At 39.5% G+C, this 19,976-nt stretch overlaps 1 protein-coding gene across 2 annotated transcripts in view; it reads left to right on the top strand.

The window, feature by feature from the left end:
- Window positions 1-3,999: 3,999 nt before the first annotated feature.
- TBC1D8B (TBC1 domain family member 8B) overlaps window positions 4,000-19,976 on the top strand; it is a 74,855-nt gene continuing 58,878 nt past the window's right edge. The window contains exon 1 of one of the 2 annotated variants that reach the window (XM_070290980.1): window positions 4,000-4,325. In XM_070290980.1, the coding sequence (XP_070147081.1) occupies window positions 4,196-4,325 (130 nt within the window). In that variant the 5' untranslated portion in view covers window positions 4,000-4,195. The remainder of the gene's footprint in view (window positions 4,326-19,976) is intronic. The other variant, XM_070290981.1, reaches the window with a different exon arrangement.

Genomic DNA, 19,976 nt, shown 5'->3' with positions numbered 1-19,976 from the left:
GATTCTGAATTTCTTTCACTTTTGCACCAACCTAGTAGCAAGCTCCCTGGTAATGCAGATTTTGGTGGTCCAGGGTCTGTACTTTGAGTACTAAAGTTTTAGATGGCTCTCCTCTAGCAATGCTCCACCTGTTTTGAATCTTACTGCTTCTAAATCTGCTTCAGACTGTAAAATATCAACTAAGCTTGTGAAATTCACTTCAAATAAGAATCCAGTGGAATCTTGAGTGACAGCCTAAGCCTTTGCATGGCACAGGGTTTGGAAATGCTATTTGGTGTTTCCCAGTACCTTTCACATAGGTGTTTGAGACTCTGATTTAGAAGGCTGAGTCAGCTGGGAGACTGAATTTTGGATAAATGGTGTATTCAGCCCTGCATTGTATAACATTGTGTCCATAAATATGTGGCTTGGATAAATCAGAAAACGAGCATGGTAGTAGACAAATGAGTTGGGAGACTATTACAGTGCAGCAGAAAAGTGATGTGAGGCTTATCTGAAGTGATAATAGGAGGGTGGAATGGACTTTTGAAAAGAAAAAGAGTAGTGTGTGTGTGTAACAGTGCAGGTGGTGAGAGTAGGAAGTTTAAGACTATTCTCAGTGCACCCCTTACATGCACCCCAGTGTTCATAGCAACACTATTCATAATAACCAAGATGTAGAAACAACCTAAGTGCCCATCAAGAAATGAATGGATAGAGAAGATGTGGTATACATATATATATAAATAAACACACATGAGAGAATATTACTCAGTCATAAAAAAGGAATGGAGTAATACCATCTGTAGTAACATGGATGGACCTATAAAATATCATACTAAGTGAAGTAAACCAGACATAGAAAGACAAATATAGGATAACAATAAAAATGAATCTATTTACAGAACAAATAGAGTCACAGATACAGAAAACACTTTTCTCCAAAAAGAAAGGGGGATAGATAAATTAGGAGTATGGGACTAACAGATCCACACTATTATATATAAAATAGACAAGCAATAAGTATTTATTGTATAACACAGGGAACAAGGTTCAATATCTTATAGTAATCTATAATGGAAAATAATCTTATGTATATAAAACTGAATCACCTTGCTGTACACCTGAAACTAACACCTCATTTTTTTAAATGTAAAAAAGGTGGGGGGAGGGAAGACTATTCCAAGGTTCTTAGCTTGAGCATCTTGGTAAACAGTGGTGCTTGGAACTATGAGAATGTAGTAGAAGAGACAACTTTGGGGAGGGAGGATACTAGAGAAAAAAATTACGCTTTGGACATATTGTCTTTGAGGTATCTATAAACCATATTATCAGACATATTGTACTCAGACAAACCCAGGTTCAAACCCTAGCTCCACCATTTATTTAGTTATCTGATTTTAGGCAAGTTAATTTCTTTGAGCCTCCTGTTCATCTGCAAACTAAGGATGTTAAAATGTACAAGTTTATTAATGAGGGTCAAATGACTATCTGTGCATCCAGTCATAGATAGATATAGATATTACCAGCACAGTACCAGCAGTGATATCCATGGCAGTTTGTAATTCTTGTCCTTCTTCCCTAAAAAATAATGTACACTAATATACACAATTGAATAGTGACATGGTCTATTTTCTAAGTCATTTTAAGAAAAATACTTCTATTTGCAAAGGCTTGAAATATAGTAGATGATCAAGACAAAATGTTATATTCCAGGAGTAATTTAAACGTGTTTTATTTTATTCACAACAGCGGGAGCTCTCTAAATGCCCTGCTTCAAGCCAAAAGTGGGTCCACTTCTGTAACAGGGAGCATGTGGGTTTATCTGAATAGAGTTGCCCAGTAAAGAGACAGAAGAATCATCCAGCTCTGCACAGCCCTTGCCACAACTCTTACAGTTTAAGGGTATTGGAAAAGAATGTGGCTTGATGAGGAAGTAAAAAGGAGAAGGAAAGGTAAAAAATAAAGGATACTTCACACCTCTTTTTATTTGCCACATTTACTGATCTTTCACCAGGAAGATTTAAGAAATTATCTTCCTTAATACATATCCAAATTAGGATGGCTTTCCCCAAGGATACATTGCAGTTCTGGCTCTGGGAAGATTGCTGTCCACTGCCACCACTCCCCCAACACCGACCACCCCTGCCCCCCGCCTCCAAAAAGCTGCCTTGGGACTAATAACTGCATTTTAGAAAAAAAGAATCCCAAATTGGCCTTTTTTTCACTTTCAAGAAAAATCCCTGCTTGTAGTACACACCTGCTTTCTTTGAACTGGCCCACGTTTTGTGAGGGTTAAGCCACAGATGCTGCTCTGAGGCAGAGTTTTATGGCTCCTTGGCATCCGGGTGTGCCCCACCCCATTTTTTTTAAGTCATATTTTTGAGGCTTCATTCTCAATATAGCTTGCCAAGAGACCCCCCCTTTTTTTTCGTACGCTGCCTCTCAACTCTTTCCTTCCTATAAACGTTTTCACTTTCAGTTGTTCTGTGTTAGTTGCTCAGCCTTATCTGACTCTGCGACCCCATGGACTGTAGCCTCTGTCCATGGAATTCTCCAGGCAAGAATACTGGAGTGGGTTGCCATTTTCTTCTCCAGAGGATCTTCCAGACCCAGGGATTGAACCCAGGTCTCCTGCATTGCAGACAGATTCTTTCCCGTCTGAGCCACCAGAGAAGCCTCTTTAATTCTGGTGGGCTTAGTGACAGCAGTAAATAAAAATGTCCCTCAAATAATTTCTCATAATGATGTTTCACAAAGTACCGACTTCAAAGTGTTTAAGCAGCTGCATATCATTAACAAGGTACAGGCTGCCCTGAAAGGGATTCTTAAAGAACTGAAGAAAAAAATTGCTCAAAAATTATTATATCCAGTAAAGCAAAGTTGGACGACATTTTCTGTGGCTGATTACAATATTTAGAACAAATCTGGGAAGGAAGGAGCACACGGTGTGAAAAACACTATATGGTTTCTGGGGATTTTATATTTTTATTGTATGGGCAGAAAATTCAAGAAAAGATTTTTCAATCAGACAATGAATAGTATCAGGCTCCACTTTCTGTGTAACTCTGGCTAAGTCACTCCAGACTGCACATTTGTTTATGTACAGAGTGGGGAATGAGATATACATTGTGAGACTTCTGTAAGGATTATGTCAGACATTGTAAGTGAAATCGCTTTAGTACACGGTAAGAGAAGGCAATGGCACCCCACTCCAGTACTCTTGCCTGGAAAATCCCATGGACGGAGGAGCCTGGTGGGCAGTCCATGGGGTCGCTAAGAGTCGGACAGGACTGAGCGACTTCACTTTCTCCTTTCACTTTCATGTATTGGAGCAGGAAATGGCAACCCACTCCAGTGTTCTTGCCTGGGGAATCCCAGCGACGGGGGAGCCTGGTGGGCTTCCGTCTATGGGGTCGCACAGAGTCGGACACGACTGAAGCGACTTAGCAGCAGCAGCAGCAGCAGCAGCAGCAGCAGCAGCAGCAGCAGCAGCAGCAGCAGCAGCAAGAGCTCATTAAACGTTAGTTCTGGAGAAGGAAATGGCAACCCACTCCAGTATTCTTGCCTGGAGAATTCCATGGACAGAGTAGCCTGGTTGGTGGGCTACAGTCAATGGGGTCGCAAAGAGTTGGACACGACTGAGCTACTGAACAACAACAAAACGTTAATTACTGCTACAGCTCCTTCCCAGAATGGCCGTTCGTTACTCCCAAATTCCAGAAACTATTTACTACAGTTTAACACCCTCAGCTGTAAAAGGATGAGAAGAAACAACACCTCTCTACCCGGACCTCACTTATTCGCTCCAAAAACTGCTTTAAACTTTCGATTGGCAAAAGCCACTTAACTGGTGCCTGGACTCGCTTTGAAAGGACGCGCACCCAGTTCTCACCCCAATGGATTGTGGGAAGTGTAGTCCCGTGCTCCAGGTGCTTGAGTACAGAAAAGCGGGAAGCAAACTACAATTCCCAGAAGGGAAAGGAACAGGACTATTTCCCAGTCGGGCGTTAGCGCTGTGGGAGGGAATTGGCAATCTTGCTGCCTACGTGGGAGAGAAGGGAGGGTTGGGGGAAGTGTGGAAAACCAGAACTCCAGCGGCTGCCGCCTGAGGCAGATTTAGTGGGAGGAGAAGTAGAGGGGAGGAAAAGAGTGGAGGGGTGAGGTGAGGAGGGTATCTGGGTGGCTGCTCCAGGGCGGCATAAAGTTCTTCGCGATGTGGCTGAAGCCCGAGGAAGTGCTCCTGAAAAATGCGCTGAAGCTGTGGATGATGGAAAGGTCCAATGACTACTTCGTGCTGCAGCGGCGTCGGGGCTACGGGGAGGAAGGCGGCGGGGGACTCACAGGTAAGCTGTGGCCGTTACCGCCACCCTCGCTGGTACTTAAAGGAGGTGAGGGACAGTTACTCGTCGCCGCCCGCCGCCTGGTTCTCAGCCCTGGGCGGGGAGGGTGGGGGTGGGTGGGACTCGGATTCTTCTCCCCCTGCCACCACCTTTGCGTCGCCCTCACTGAGTCCTAAGAACGTCTCCCTGGACCAGCAGTCGCTCTTTGGGTGGGACGGCGAAAGGGAGCAGGGGGTTCTTTATAAAGCCAAGGAAGAATCTGAGGTAAAGGAGGGGCTCTTGCAGAGGCAGAGTACCCATGGGGGAGGGGGCTGGTGACAAGCGTTAGACGTGGGCAGATCGCTTTCAGGCTAGTGATCAGGGCCAGTTCGCAGTTGTGCACTTAACTTTTTCCCACAACCTCCCCTCCTCCCCCATCTTTAGCCACCATCCTGGGGGTTGAGGTGTGTGTGTGTGTGGGGGGGGGTAATTGTGTGGGAAGACGGATGAGGAGAAAGGGAGGAACTCCAATCACATCTAAGGGGATCGGCGTCAAAAGAGAGATTCGGGAGTCGGGGTTGAGCGGGGGGTGGGTGGAGAGAGTCTGAGTGCGGGGAGAAGGTGAGGAGTAGGTCTCAGAATTGCTAATTCCTCCCCATTTAGCGTTTTTCACTTTGTCTCCAAGTTTTCGATCCTTGGGATCTCCTCCCAAAGTAAGTAACTGTTCTCTCTTGAGTGTTTGGCGCTGGCTGCCCTTTCTTTCAGAGCCAAGGTTGTAAAGCAAACCGATTGAACTAACGGAAGTTTCTCTTCCCGCCTAATTCATCCTGCCTTCACTTCTTTGATTTACTAATCAAGAACTCTATTTATGTCTAGTCTGGGTACTTTGCTTTGAGACCAGCCTTCTTGGGCAGGTGCAAACTTTTGGTGCAAACTTTTGGTCACTGGAGAGACCAGAGCTTATTTTCGTGACAACTTCTAGTTCGATATTGTGGCCTTGAAGTGATGGTCCAGGATTAATTCAGCAGCGAGATGGAATGAGAAGGAAGTGTCTCAAAACCTGCTTGTTAGTCCCATCATAGTCTCCTGTTGAATGATGTTCAACAAATTCTTTCATTCATTCAACCTTAAGAGCCTACTGTGTGCCATATGGAATGCTAGTATACAAAGATAATTAATATTCAGTTCCCTGTCTTTGAAGTGATCATAATCGAGATAAGTGGCAGAGGGTCGGGTTTGAGGGAAATAATCAGCAAAGCAGGCAAATTATAATTATGACCTGTAACTGCTAAACCAGGCAAATTGTAATTAGAACCGAATAACTGAAGGCATTGCTTTTTTTCTTCTGTTAAATGGTGTCTACCTCAGAGTTGAGAGGATGAAATGAAAGATTATAGGCACCAAATCAATGTGTATTGTTGAGATGGTGATGAACATGTGCTATTATTTCCTTTTTTTCAAGATCTGGCTAGTGTGGTGAGAATTGAGGTCCTATGGGACATTTAAAAAAATATCTTGCAGGACCTATTCGTCCTATTCAGCTTCTAAAAGAGCTCTCTTGAAAATACCACCACAAAAATTGCCTGATTAAACTTCATGTTTTGCCACTTTATAATTTTCAAAAATTAGAAGTGTTATTTTGCAGAGGAGTCTTTCCATTTAATAGATTTATATATTTTCCATATTAAAATTTGAGAATCAGTGTTCATAATTACCCAGTGATGTAATTTGCCCATTTGAGTCCATTGAAAACAGATCAGAATATATTTAAAATATATTTTCCAGCCCAGTGTTACAGCATAAAATTTTGTTTCCCCATAATTTTATTTGACCATAAATTTTCTGTTGCTCCTGTTATGTCACTTTGTTACAACTACTGTATTCCTGAAAAGTAATAGGTAAATCAGATTTTTGAGAATCAAATCACTATTATGTAGTAGTAAATATGTTTTTACTTGTTGCAAATTTTCTTTATATTATCACTCTTTGTTTTATTTGGGTTTTCATTTGACACTGTAGTGCTTGTTTGTTTGTTTGTTGCCGTGTGACTTGTGGGATTTTAGTTTCTTGACCAGGGATTGAACCCAGGCCCCTTGGCATCTAGAGCCCGGGAGTCATAACCACTGGACCACCAGGGAATTCCTTTGACGTGCTTTTTCTTAAAGCATGCATCAATTGCACCAATTTCTTATCTGTCTCCCACCCATTCGCATTTACTCTAGCCCCATCTCTGTAAAAGAAGAGAGGGTTTGTCTGAAGAAATAAACCAAGATTTCTGCCATACCTGTATGATGAGAACAGATATAGCCCCATTTTTGTGATCAGTTCATATCTGAGCATATTTGTCTTTATCTGTGGTGTGGTAGAATGGTTGAAATTACCACATGAGAGCTAACACTATTATATTTCATGTAAATTAAAATGGATCAGAATGGAGCAAGGAGTTGTTTTTAAGGTTTATTTGGTTCTTTTTGGTCCAGAGCAAAAGTGTGTGCTGATTTCCATGGCTGCTCAATTACTGTATTCTTAAAATTGTGAACCCAACAGCTTTGCTGTGCTTTACCACAAATACACATTTGGATTCACTCTCATAGGAGATTGATTCTGTGCCAGTATAAGCTTGCCTTTGTCCATTTTGTTTGCTAAAATCCAATGCTACATGTTCCCCCTTTAAGAGTTTCATTTATACATTTTATTTTAATGAAGAAAATGAACACCTAGAGATGCTAATATTGTACTTTTTTTTAAGATTTCATTTCTTGGCCATGTGATAATGGGCAATAAGCACCACCAATGTAATGAATTTAGCTGTGGATTTGGAGAAGTTAGTTGGCTCTTTTTAAAAAAATTCTAGTAATGGAATTGGATCAATAGAGAACCCTAGGATGGTTTTAGCAGGTGACTAACTTGGAAGTTAGAATTCTGAAGTCCTTTTCTAAATTTTCTGAAACACTTCTAGTGGATATCTTAGCATTTGGTAAGATTACTTGCCATTGTATCATACTTAATTGTCCTAGTTCCCAGCAGGGTAGAATATCTTGTGAAAAAATTTTTATACATAAGATTATTTTTCAGATAAAGTGATTTTCATTTAGAGAAGTAATTCACCCTTCTAGATTTTTGCAGTTACCTTGCAGTATTCCTTGTTCCTCCTGGATGATAAGGGTAATGACTTTTCTCTGGCACTTACCACTTGGCTTGATGTAATTAAAAATAATTTATGCATATTTGGCTTATTAAGCACAAATCAACAATTTGCTTGTCAGATGGTAGCTACTACATGAGTGAAATTATGGGGTTACATTCTATTAAGTACTCTAGTATGGGACCTAGGAAGGTCTGCCAATTAGGAAGCTTTAATTTAGATAGTTTGTTGAGAGTATTTTACTCTTTTTTAAAAATTTTTATTTATTTGGCTGCACTGGGTCTTAGTGGCAGCATGTGGGATCTAGTTCCCTGACCAGGGTTTGAACCCTGGCTCCCTGCATTGGGAGCTCAGAGTCTTAGTCACTGGACCACCAGGGAAGACCCAGTATTTTACTCTTGAATTTTCCATATCTGAATAGTGTGAGCAGGTTCTTGTGTGTTGACTGACAGTCTCCTTCAGTAGACCTTACTTTTTTGTGATGTAGAATTAGACTAAGAAATAAAACATGAAAATGGAGGATGTTTCCTTATCCCTTTTTGCATCTTGGCACCACTACTTTGAAATTAAACCATCTGTAAACACTAGAACATGATAATATTTGAAATGAGCTTCCCATTTTATGATATTTATATAAACTTAATAAGTCACTATGTGAGTTATCATAAATAAACACACACATAAAAATCAATTAGGTAGCCTTTAAAAAAGTTCTTCATGACCATCCCTCAAAAATACAAGGTTTTTCTCTCCCTTTTCCCTATTCCCAACTCAAGGACCCAACTCTGAAAATGTTCTCAAGTTTTCCTTAGCAAAATATTCCTGCATTCCATACTCACAAAGGAACCAGCTGATAAAATTTTGGCCTTCCAGATATCTCATTACTGGGACCTGGGTGCTAAATAGTGGCCTTGACATTTCATTTTACATAAGGAAAGATCAACCCTCCCACCCAGTCCACCGCCCCCGCCCCACCACAGTGTAAATTGATAAATATCATTTTGGCTTATTAAAGAGAAAAATCCCATGGGGCAACCCCTAGGGAGGCAAATCACACTGTATGCTCCCCTCTCGTCTTCCCTTCCTGGAACGTGTATCCATGTGAAATCCAGCAAACAGTTGCCTTTAAAGATCTCGTAGAATGATGAAGGACAGCTTTGCAGGAGGTTTTGAGACATAAAGGATTGTCAGTGTCATCACTTTTTCTAGGTAGTAATGGAAGGATTATTGAGTGCATACCTGTGAGCTTCAGGCCTTTCTTCACATACCTGTTAATATACTGCTCTCTTGCCCTTTTCCCTCCTCTGCTTGCTGCTAGGATCTTTCCTCCCTTAAGCATAGCCTGGGAACCACCACTCCAGTTCACCTTAGGGTCATGAATCCTCAATCCTCAAGAGTTAAAGTGATAATGATGTGGATTGTGTGCAAAGAGGTTGACTTCTTTTCTTTTTTTTGGTTAAGATATTGGAGGTTTATAATGTAAGTGGGAAATTAATATTTAATGTCAAGTAGATTTTGTTCTAATGAAAATAGAATACTAAGAAATGATGACACTGACCAACCTTCATTTTTTAAAACCTACAGACCTGTTTGTTCTTGTCATATCATCCAAAGAAATCTTTGAAGGTAATTTTTACTTAATTTCACCTGTATCAAAATGTCCTAGAAAGGGAAGTGAGCACAGTGTGATTTGCCCTCCCCAGGGGTTACCCTCATGAGATTTTTCTTTTAAGTAAGTCAACTACAAGCCAAAATCCATAAACGCATGAATGCACCACCTAGTCCGGTGATTCCATGTACCCCATTAACCCTATTTCCTTTATCTTTCCTGATTCTTTAATATTTTTATGTGTCTGTTTAGTTGTGATTGTTTTATAAAAGCTTTGTCACGTGTAAACTGGGAACAGAACTTATCTTCAGTATCTCATGGCACTGTTAGGTGAGTCAGTTGCGTTTTGAAACGTGAGCAACTGATAAAAAATTTGACACTCATTTATCTGTTGATAAAGGAATGATTTGTTTAGTGACATTTTTTAATTAATTAATTTAAATTGGAGGATAATTTATTTACAATATTGTGGTGTTTTTTGCCTTACTTCAACATGAATCACCCATGAGTGCACATGTGCCCGCCGAATCCCCCTCTCTCCCTACTCCATCCCTCTAGGCTGTCCAGAGCACTGGCTTTGAGTGCCCTGATTCATGCATCAAACTTACACTCTCCATCTATTTCACATATGGTAATGTACATGTTTCAGTGCTATTCTCTCAAATCATCCCACACTCCCCTTCTTCCACATAGTCCAAAAATCTATTCTTTACACTTGTGTCTCTTTTGCTGCCTTGCATATAGGATCATTGTTACCATCTTTCTAAATTCCACATATATATGTATTAATATACTGTATTGGTGTTTCTCTTTCTGGCTTACTTCACTCTGTATCATAGGCTCCAGTTTCATCCACCTCATTAGAACTGACTCAAATGCATTGTTTTTTATAGCTGAGTAATACTCCATTGTGTATATGTACCACAACTTCCTTATCCATTCATCTGCCGATGGACATCTAGGTTGCGTCCAGGTCCTAGCTATTGTAAACAGTGCTGCAGTGAACATTGGGGTACATGTGTCTCTTTCAATTCTGGTTTCCTTGGTGTGTATGTCCAGCAGTGGGATTGCTCGGTCATATGGCAGTTCTATTTCCAGGTTTTTAAGGAATCTCCACACTGTTCTGCACAGTGGCTGTACTAGTTTGCATTCCCACCAGCAGTGTAATAGGGTTCCCTTTTCTCCACACCCTCTCCTGCATTTACTGTTTGTAGACTTTTTGATGGCAGCCATTCTGACCAGTGTGTGATGATACCTCATTGTGGTTTTGATTTGTATTTCTCTAACAATGAGTGATATTGAGCATCTTTTCATGTGTTTTTTTTTTTCATGTGTTTATTAGCCATCTGTATGTCTTTGGAGAAATGTCTGTTTAGTTCTTTGGCCCACTTTTTGATTGGGTTTTTCGATTTTCTGGTATTGAGCTGCATGAACTGCTTGTATATTTTGAACATTAATTCTTTGTCAGTTGCTTCGTTTGCTATTATTTTCTCCCATTCTGAAGGCTGCCTTTTCACCTTGCTTATAGTTTCCTTCATTGTGCAAAAGCTTTTGAGCTTAATAAGGTCCCATTTGTTTATTTTTGTTTTTTTATATAAATTTATTTATTTTAATTGGAGGTTAATTACTTTACAATATTGTATTGGTTTTCCCATACATCAACATGAATCCGCCACAGGTATACACGTGTTCCCCATCCTGAACCCCCCTCCCTCATCTCTCCCCATACCATCCCTCGGTCATCCCAGTGCACCAGCCCCAAGCATCCTGTATCATGCATCGAACCTGGACTGGAGATTCGTTTCATATATGATATTATACATGTTTCAGTGCCATTCTCCCAAGTCATCCCACCCTCTCCCTCTCCCACAGAGTCCAAAAGACTGTTCTATACATCTGTGTCTCTTTTGCTGTCTCACATACAGGGTATTGTTACCATCTTTCTAAATTCGATATATATGCGTTAGTATACTGTATTCGTGTTTTTCTTTCTGGCTTACTTCACTCTGTATGATAGGCTCCAGTTTCATCCAACTCATTAGAACTGACTCAGATGTATTCTTTTTAATGGCTAAGTAATACTCCATTGTGTATATGTACCACTGCTTTCTTATCCATTCATCTGCTGATGGACATCTAGGTTGCTTCCATGTCCTGGATATTATAAACAGTGCTGCGATGAACATTGGGGTACACGTGTCTCTTTCAATTCTGGTTTCCTCGGTGTGTATGCCCAGCAGTGGGATTGCTGGGTCATAAGGCAGTTCTATTTCCAGTTTTTTAAGGAATCTCCACACTGTTCTCCATAGTGGCTGTACTAGTTTGCATTCCCACCAACAGTGTAAGAGGGTTCCCTTTCCTCCACACCCTCTCCAGCATTTATTGCTTGTAGACTTTTGGATCACAGCCATTCTGACTGGTGTGAAATGGTACCTCATTGTGGTTTTGATTTGCATTTCTCTGATAATGAGTGATGTTAGCATCTTTTCATGTGTTTGTTAGCCATCCGTATGTCTTCTTTGGAGAAATGTCTATTTAGTTCTTTGGCCCATTTTTTGATTCGGTCATTTACTTTTCTGGAATTGAGCTGCATAAGTTGCTTGTATATTTTTGAGGTTAGTTGTCTGTCAGTTGCTTCATTTCCTATTACTTTCTCCCATTCTGAAGGCTGTCTTTTCACCTTGCTTATAGTTTCCTTTGTTGTGCAGAAGCTTTTAATTTTAATTAGATCCCATTTGTTTGTTTTTGCTTTTATTTCCAATATTCTGGGAGGTGGATCATAGAGGATCCTGCTGTGATTTATGTCAGTGTTTTGCCTATGTTCTCCTCTAGGAGTTTTCTAGTTTCTGGTCTGACGTTTAGATCTTTATTCCATTTTGAGTTTATTTTTGTGTATGGTGTTAGAAAGTGTTCTACTTTCATTCTTTTACAAGTGGTTGACCAGTTTTCCCAGCACCACTTGTTAAAGAGATTGTCTTTTCTCCTTTGTATATTCTTGCCTCCTTTGTCAAAGATAAGGTGTCCATAGGTGTGTGGATTTATCTCTGGGCTTTCTATTTTGTTCCATTGATCCATTGATTTCTGTCTTTGTGCCAGTACCATACTGTCTTGATGACTGTGGCTTTGTAGTAGAGCCTGAAGTCAGGCAGGTTGATTCCTCCAGTTCCATTCTTCTTTCTCAAGATTGCCTTGGCTGTTCGAGGTTTTTTGTATTTCCATACAAATTGTGAAATTATTTGTTCTAGCTCTTTGAAAAATACCATTGGTAGCTTGATAGGGATTGCATTGAATCTATAGATTGTTTTGGGTAGTATACTCATTTTCAGTATATTGATTCTTCTGATCCATGAACATGGTATATTTCTCCATCTATTAGTGTCCTCTTTGATTTCTTTTACCAGTGTTTTATAGTTTTCTATATATATGTCTTTAGTTTCTTTTGGGAGGTGGGTCCTAGAGAATCTTGCTGTGATTTATGTCAGAGAGTGTTCTGCCTGTGTTTTCCTCTAAGAGTTTTATAGTTTCTAGTCTTACATTTAGAACTTTAATCCATTTTGAGTTTATCTTTGTGTATAGTGTTAGAAAGTGTTCTAGTTTCATTCTTTTGCATGTGGTTGACCAGTTTTCCCAGCACCACTTGTTAAAGAGATTGTCTTTTCTCCATTGTATTTTTGCCTCCTTTATCAAAGATAAGGTGTCCATAGGTATATGGATTTATCTCTGAGCTTTCTATGTTGTTCCATTGATCTATATTTCTGTCTTTGTTAGTGCCATTTTCTTTACCCGAAGAGCAAATAAAGATCTATATTTGTACCATTTTTTTCTCATAATTACTTTTCCCATGTTGTATCCGACAAAGGTTTGTATAGTCAAAGCTACGGTTTCTCTAGTAGTCATGGACGGATGTGAGAGTTGGACCATAAAGAAGGTTTGAAAATGAAAGTCACTCAGTGGTATCTGACTCTTTGCGACCCCATGGGCTGTATAGTCCATGGAATTCTCCAGGCCAGAATACTGGAGTGGGTAGCCTTTCCCTACTCCAGGGGATCTTCTCAACCCAGGAATCAAACCAGGGTCTCCTGCATTACAGGCAGATTCTTTACCAACTGAGCTATGAGGGAAGCCCTTAGTGCTGAACTGTGGTGCTGGAGAAGACTCTTGGGAGTCCCTTGGATAGCAAGGAGATCAAACCAGTTAATCCTAAAGGAAATCAACCCTGAATATGCATTGGAAAGACTGATGCTGAAGCTCCAATACTTTGGCCACCTGATATGAAGAGCTGATTCACTGGAAAAGACTGTGATGTTGAGAAAGATTGAGTGCAGGAGGAGAAGGGGGTGACAGAGAATGAGATGGTTGGATGGCATCATTGGTTCAATGGATATGAGTTTGAGCGAACTCTGGGAGATGGTGAAGGACAGAGAAGCCTGGCACGCTGTAGTCCATAGGGTCACAAAGAATCAGGCATGACTTCATGACTGAACAACAACTTATAGAAATTGATTTGGAGTAGTTTTCGTTCAGTCACTCAGTCATATCCAACTCTTTGCAACCCCATCTGCACCATCTCCTGGAGTTTGCTCAAACTCAGGTCCATTGAGCCAATGATGCCATCCAAACATCTCACCCTTTGTCACTCCCTTCTCCTCCTGCCTTCAATCTTTCTCAGCATCATGGTCTTTTCCAGTGAGTCACCTTTTCATATCAGGTGGCCAGAGTATTGGAGCTTCAGCATCAGTCCTTCCAATGAATATTCGTGACTAATTTCCTTTAGGATTAACTGGTTTGATTTCCTTGTTGTCCAAGGGACTCTCAAGAGTCTTCTCCAACACCACAGTTCGAAAGCATCAATCCTTTGGTGCTCAGCCTTCTTTATAGTCCTACTCTCACATCCATACATGACTACTGGATGAGCAATAGCTTTGACTAGACGGACCTTTGTTGGCAAAGTGATGTCTCTGCTCTTTAATATGCTGTCTAGGTTTGTCATAGCTTTTCTTTGATGGAGCAGGAATCTTTGAATTTTGTGGCTGCAGCCAATGATTTTGGAGCCCCCAAGAAAATGGAATCTGCCACTGTTTCCACTTTTCCTCCCTCTATTTGCCATGAAATGATGTGACTGGATGCCATGATCTATACAATATGCAGTGATAACACTGCAAAATCAAAACAGTGATATTTAACAGAACTTAGACTAAAATAGCAGGACAGCGTTTCTTTTTGATCTGTTATTGCCCCAAACCCAGAAGTCCTCAAACAGTCCTTCTGTAGATACAAGCATCACTTGTCTTTCTGAGTGGTGTCAAAGAGTGTGTGTAACTCTAGTTGTCTTTGTTATATTTTTCAAAACATAATACTTGAAGAAGAAATAACCATTCAGCTGGTGAAAGGCCATGCTTCTGGTGGGCAGCTGTGGAAGGAGTATGGATGTAAAATAAGCTAAAAATTAATAAAATAAAGGGGACTATACTGTTTCCCATGTTGCTGTACAGCTATGACATGAATTTTATATTACTTTTATGTTAGAAAATCTGCCCAGTTTTCCTTCTTTTGCTGCTGCTATATGAGCACCGCAGATAAGAGTGAATCCTAAATATGATATTACAAGATGCATTCACTCAACAGATAATTATCAAGTGACTTCTAAAAATCAAGCCCTGTTTTAGGTGCTACAGATAACAGCAGTGAGCAAAACAAAATCCCCGTTTTCATGGGGCTAACATTTTAGTTGAGGGAGGCAAATTAATATATGGCTGGTAGCAGTAAACGCTATAAAAAAAATAAAGTAAGGTATAGTAATAGAGAGGGGAGAGGATTGATAGTTTAGATAATTATGGTTTAGGAATGCTTCCTTAAGGTGACCTATGAGTAGAAACCAGAGGGACTAGAGTACATGAGCCAAGCCGATAATTTAAAACAGACTGAATATACATAATTCTGTCTAGGAATTTCACTGTGAAAAGAAGCAGAGAAATGGATGGTAGCCGGCTACTGGTTTGGATGTTGGGTATACAGTGGTGAATAAAACAAATAGTTTATACCCCCACAGACTTTATAATCTGGTAGGACAGACACATAATAAGTAAGCAAGCAAATATATAATTATTGGGATAGTCAGCAATAATATCTGCCTGATGTGAGTGGCTTATGAATAGTCATGCATGCCGAGTATTTGAAACTCCCAAAGCAATTTTCCAGGGCCAGATCTGGTGTAAAGTATGCTTTATCTAATTTCCTGTTAAATGATACAAAGATTTCCTAAAAGCAGTGATTAATAACAATAGGTGGTATTTTGGTAGCAGAATTCCAGCATGACATCTGTGGAGCAACTTGTCAAAAGCCAGTTTGGATTGTTTTTTAAAATTAAATCAGCCATCTCTCAGCACTAACAAGATCTGGGATGTGGCTTGGTAGAGAGGAATAATATGCTAGTGCAGAAGCAAAAGATGGCAGTTGTTGGGGATACAGAAAGTACTCCAGATTCACTTATTTGTGGCTGAAAATAGGAAACTCAAGATATATTGCCCTTAGCAACCAGACGGGTCTGTTGAAGAGCAATGCCTTCATCTATAGAAGAGGAAAGCCTGGAAAACTGGAGATAGAAAATCAAAAGGACTTGAGAATGAAACCTTTGTTGTTTTTTGTCTCCACTGCCCTTTGGATTCAGTCTAGATGGTTTTGTTTTTTCTTTCACTCCAGTATAAAAAAGTGAACTTTTAAAACAAGAGGTAATCACATTTGTTGATTTTTATCCTTAAATTAGTTGCCCTCTTGTTTTAAACTGACCAAAATCATAGCCAGCTTTAGATCTTCTAAACAATGTTTTTAAAATACTGTACTATATATGAGTTTCCATTTGCTGCCACACTTGCTTTTTGCTTTGCCCCTAGGAATTCAGATGTTGTTATTTTCTTTAATTTTCTGAGGGTGATTCTTTTTGCGCCTTGATGCATAAGTTTTGAAGTGTATTAAGGTGCTGTAAATAAAGATGGTAACAATTCTCATATTTCTCTGATTTAGTCTTTAGAAGTATAACTGTTTTTAATGGATAGTTCTTATAGTCTTTTTTTCCCTATGACATTATAATCTGCCATTTATGCTCAGTTACTTACCTTTACAAAATTCTAAATCCTTTAATGAAACAAAGCTTTATTTTCAGTTAGGGAAGGAAATGAGTGCTTATGTATATCTAGTTTTCAAGTAAATGTCTGTAAAAAATGCAAGGAGAGGGAAAATAAGGCAAGATAATTATTTTTATTAACTTTTCTAAAGCTTTTAGTGTAAAGTTGACAGCTTTCAAAATGTCAACTATGTCTGTTGGATTACTGTAAAAGAAGAGTTCACAATCTTGTTTTAAGGACTTAGAACTGGCAGCAAAAGCAGTAGAAAGAGGGAGACCTATGGCCTTTACTGAGAACATTACTTTCTCCTATTTGAATGTATTTCCTACTAAGTTTACCAATTAGTTTGTTCATCAACATTTAATGAACCTGAGATTATAAAAAATTCAGTAAAGGTGTACTTGTTTGACTTCGTAAACCTGGCAACTGAAGACAAGATACAGAATCCATTATAAAGTTTCAACAGTCATTTCTATGGCCAAAGTTTATAATTGAGTGTTTTACTTAGAATGGAAATTAAATGTTCTTTGTATTAGGAAGTGCATTTTAATAACTTCTGCAGCTGGAGCAGTGTTGCCTTACACAATGTCCTCAATCTAGTATACAGGCAGAAAAAGCCACTTGTCAAATGAAAGTGTACTAAACTAGCACATTGATAATGAGTACCAAGCTTTGGCTATTTTATAGCGTCCCTTCCTCCAGCACTCAGCCTACTTGTTCATATTATTATTAACCTAATATAAGAAAAAAAATGTTTATCAAATTTGTAGGTGGCTGAAAATTGAAAGTAACAGTTAATACCATAGATCAGTTTTCTCAGTACTGACTGCATGTTAGATTCAACTGAGAACCTTTTTAAACAAACTAAATGACACTGGAGTATTTATGGGTAAAATGATATGATATTTGGGATTTGCTTTAAAATACTCTAGGAGGGCATAATGATAGAAGATTGGCAAACTGTTGGTAATTATTGAAGTTATGTCATGGGCACCTAGAAGTTTTAGTTTATTATTCTCTTTTTGAAAGTTTTAATAAAACACAGTTAAGGAAAAATAGAATGCCTGGGCCCTACCCCAGATGAATTAAATTAGAATCTTCAGGCTTTAGTGGTTTTAAAAGTTGAGCTTGAGTAGTTTGTAAAACTCCTCCAGGGCTTACCTGGTGCCTCAGTGGTAAAGAATCTGCCTGCCCGTGCAGGAGACATGGGTTCAATCCCTGATCGGGGAAGATCTCACATGCCCCAGAGCAACTAAGCCCCTGTGCCACAACTATTAAGCCTGTGCTCTAGAGCTACTGCTGCTGCTAAGTCCTTCAGTTGTGTCTGACTCTGTGTGACCCCATAAACGGCAGCCCACCAGGCTCCCCCGTCGCTGGGATTCTCCAGGCAAGAACATTGGAGTGGGTTGCCATTTCCTTCCCCAATGTATGAAAGTGAAAGGTGAAAGTGAAGTCACTCAGTCGTGTCCAACTCTTCGAGCTAGGGAGCTGCAACTACTGAGCCCACGCACACTAGAGCTTATGCTCCGCAACAAGAGAAGCCACCACAATGAGAAACCCTCAAACCACAACTAGAGAGTAGCCCCCACTTGCCGCCACTAGAGAAAAGCCTGTGGAGTGATGAAGACCCAGCACAGCCAAAAATAAAATACATTAAAATAAATAAATTTAAAAAAAAAACCCTCCCCCAAATGATTCAAACTTGCAGTTATAGTTGAGAATCACTATCATGGAAAATAAAGTCAAGATTCAGATATATCTGGACAAGTTAAAAGCTCAGTTGAAATCAATGAGATGAAATTTAACATAGGTAAATGTAAACTGTATTTATGGGTTTTTTTTTTTTAATCAACTGTAGAGGACAGAGAATACCTAGGTTGGTGCTTGTGTTTGTGAAAAAGGTCGAAGTAGGTTAATTTATCACAAGGGTAGTATGATGATAATATGACATCATGACTAGAAAGCTAGTATGATCTTTGACAGCATTAATAGAACCATGTAGCCTACAGTATAAAAAACCTCCGTTTGTTCAGATCTTATCTCATATTCAGATTTGAAAGACACATTTTATGAGACTTTGACGAATAGGTATGTTAAGAGAAATAATAAGAGACTCAGACAATCTCTTACAACAAACAGATGAAAGAACTAGGTATATTTTAAGCCAGGAGATGAGAAGAATAAGCACAGGGAGACAAGAGAACTATAATCATATTAATAATATTTGAAGGCCTACCGTATTGAATAGAGCATATATTTTGTATGGCTCCAAAGTTGCAAAAGTAGTATTTACCCTAAGGAAGACCATCATTTTCTATTTTTTTTAAAGTGTGTAAGAAATACTTTCATTTTTCTATCTTAAAGGTTAAAAAAATGTTCATTTCAGAAAATATGTATAGGTGTGAACAAGAAAATAATGACCACCTATCATCCTGCTGCCCAGAGATAACCAGTCTGGGCTCAGTGCAAAATGATAACAGGGGGAAGAAGAAAGAAAATGTACAGGGCTCTATGTTAAAAAGTATTAAAGCAAGCATGGGGCCCTTCTGACATGAGGCCCTATGGATAGGTCATAAGCTCATGAAGCCAGCTTTAATTATATAACATCTAGAAATTTACAGTTCACCCCTGAACAACATGGAGTTTCAACTGAATGGGTCCACTTTATCTGGCTTTTTTCCCCAATAAATACAACAGTATTATACAGTCTTCAGTTTGTTGAATCTGCGGATGTGGAGCTGCAGACATGGAGGGCTGACTATGAAGTTATATGCAGTTTTGACTTGCGTGGGGGTCGATACCTCTAACCTCTGCGTTGTTCATGGGTCAATTGTAAAAATATTTTAGAAATAAGTTTCTAATTAGTAGAAATTCCCACCAATGCAATAGGCTGCCTTGGGATAACTCTGGAGTTAAAAAGGGAAAAGCTAGGCTTCAAATCAGGGATACTATAGAATAGATGAATGTGTCAGTGGTTGGACTATATGTATGACATGCTAGGATATTTTTTCATCTCTGATATCAATCATGCTCTATCTCTATCTATCCAAAAATAATTGGTTCATGAACAGTTCATTACCCGCAAGTTGTCTGTTTTTTAAAATCATAGAACTTTGCTTTTTGTTATCTTGCTGTATCATTTAATAAAAAATATTTCATATCAACTATGGTGATGGTTTCTTTCAGAAGTTTGTTGCTATTTATCTGGCAGAGTGCTATAAACTGCACAGACCTTTAACAGGGTGTAGAACATTACCTTAATCAGCTATAGACATTCAAAAAATGATTTGACTTTCTTGATATTTTTAACTCTCTTGTTCTGTCCTGCAGCTGCAGTATTCTTTTCCCAATTTACTATTGCTATGCATGCGTGCTAAGTCACTTCAGTCATGTCCAGCTGTCTGTGACACTATGGACTGTAGCTCACTAGGCTCCTCTGTCCATAGGATCCTCCAGGCAAGAAGACTGGAGTAGGTTGCCATGCCCTCCTCCAGGGGATCTTCCCACCCAGGAATTGAACCCATGTCTCCTGAGGCTCCTGCATTGCAGGCAGATTCTTTACCTCTGAGCCATCAAGGAAGCCCGTTTCTATTGCTATAGATCTTCCCATATGTAGGCTGATTCATGACCTTGGATGTTCAGGCTGTCAGATGATAAACCTCTGTTTATATGGAAAAGCAACCCAAAGTTCTCTGCTTATTTTCTTGTACTTCTAGAACCCAGACATTGGTACATATTAATTCCTGAATGACTTGCAGGGACTTGATGATGATTATAGCTTAATAAGCTGGAAGACTTCC

This window comes from Ovis canadensis, chromosome X (assembly GCF_042477335.2).
Source record: "Ovis canadensis isolate MfBH-ARS-UI-01 breed Bighorn chromosome X, ARS-UI_OviCan_v2, whole genome shotgun sequence".
Lineage (NCBI taxonomy): Eukaryota > Metazoa > Chordata > Mammalia > Artiodactyla > Bovidae > Ovis > Ovis canadensis.
The sequence above is the reverse complement of the archived record's forward strand: the minus strand, read 5'-3'. Positions and strand labels throughout refer to the sequence as shown.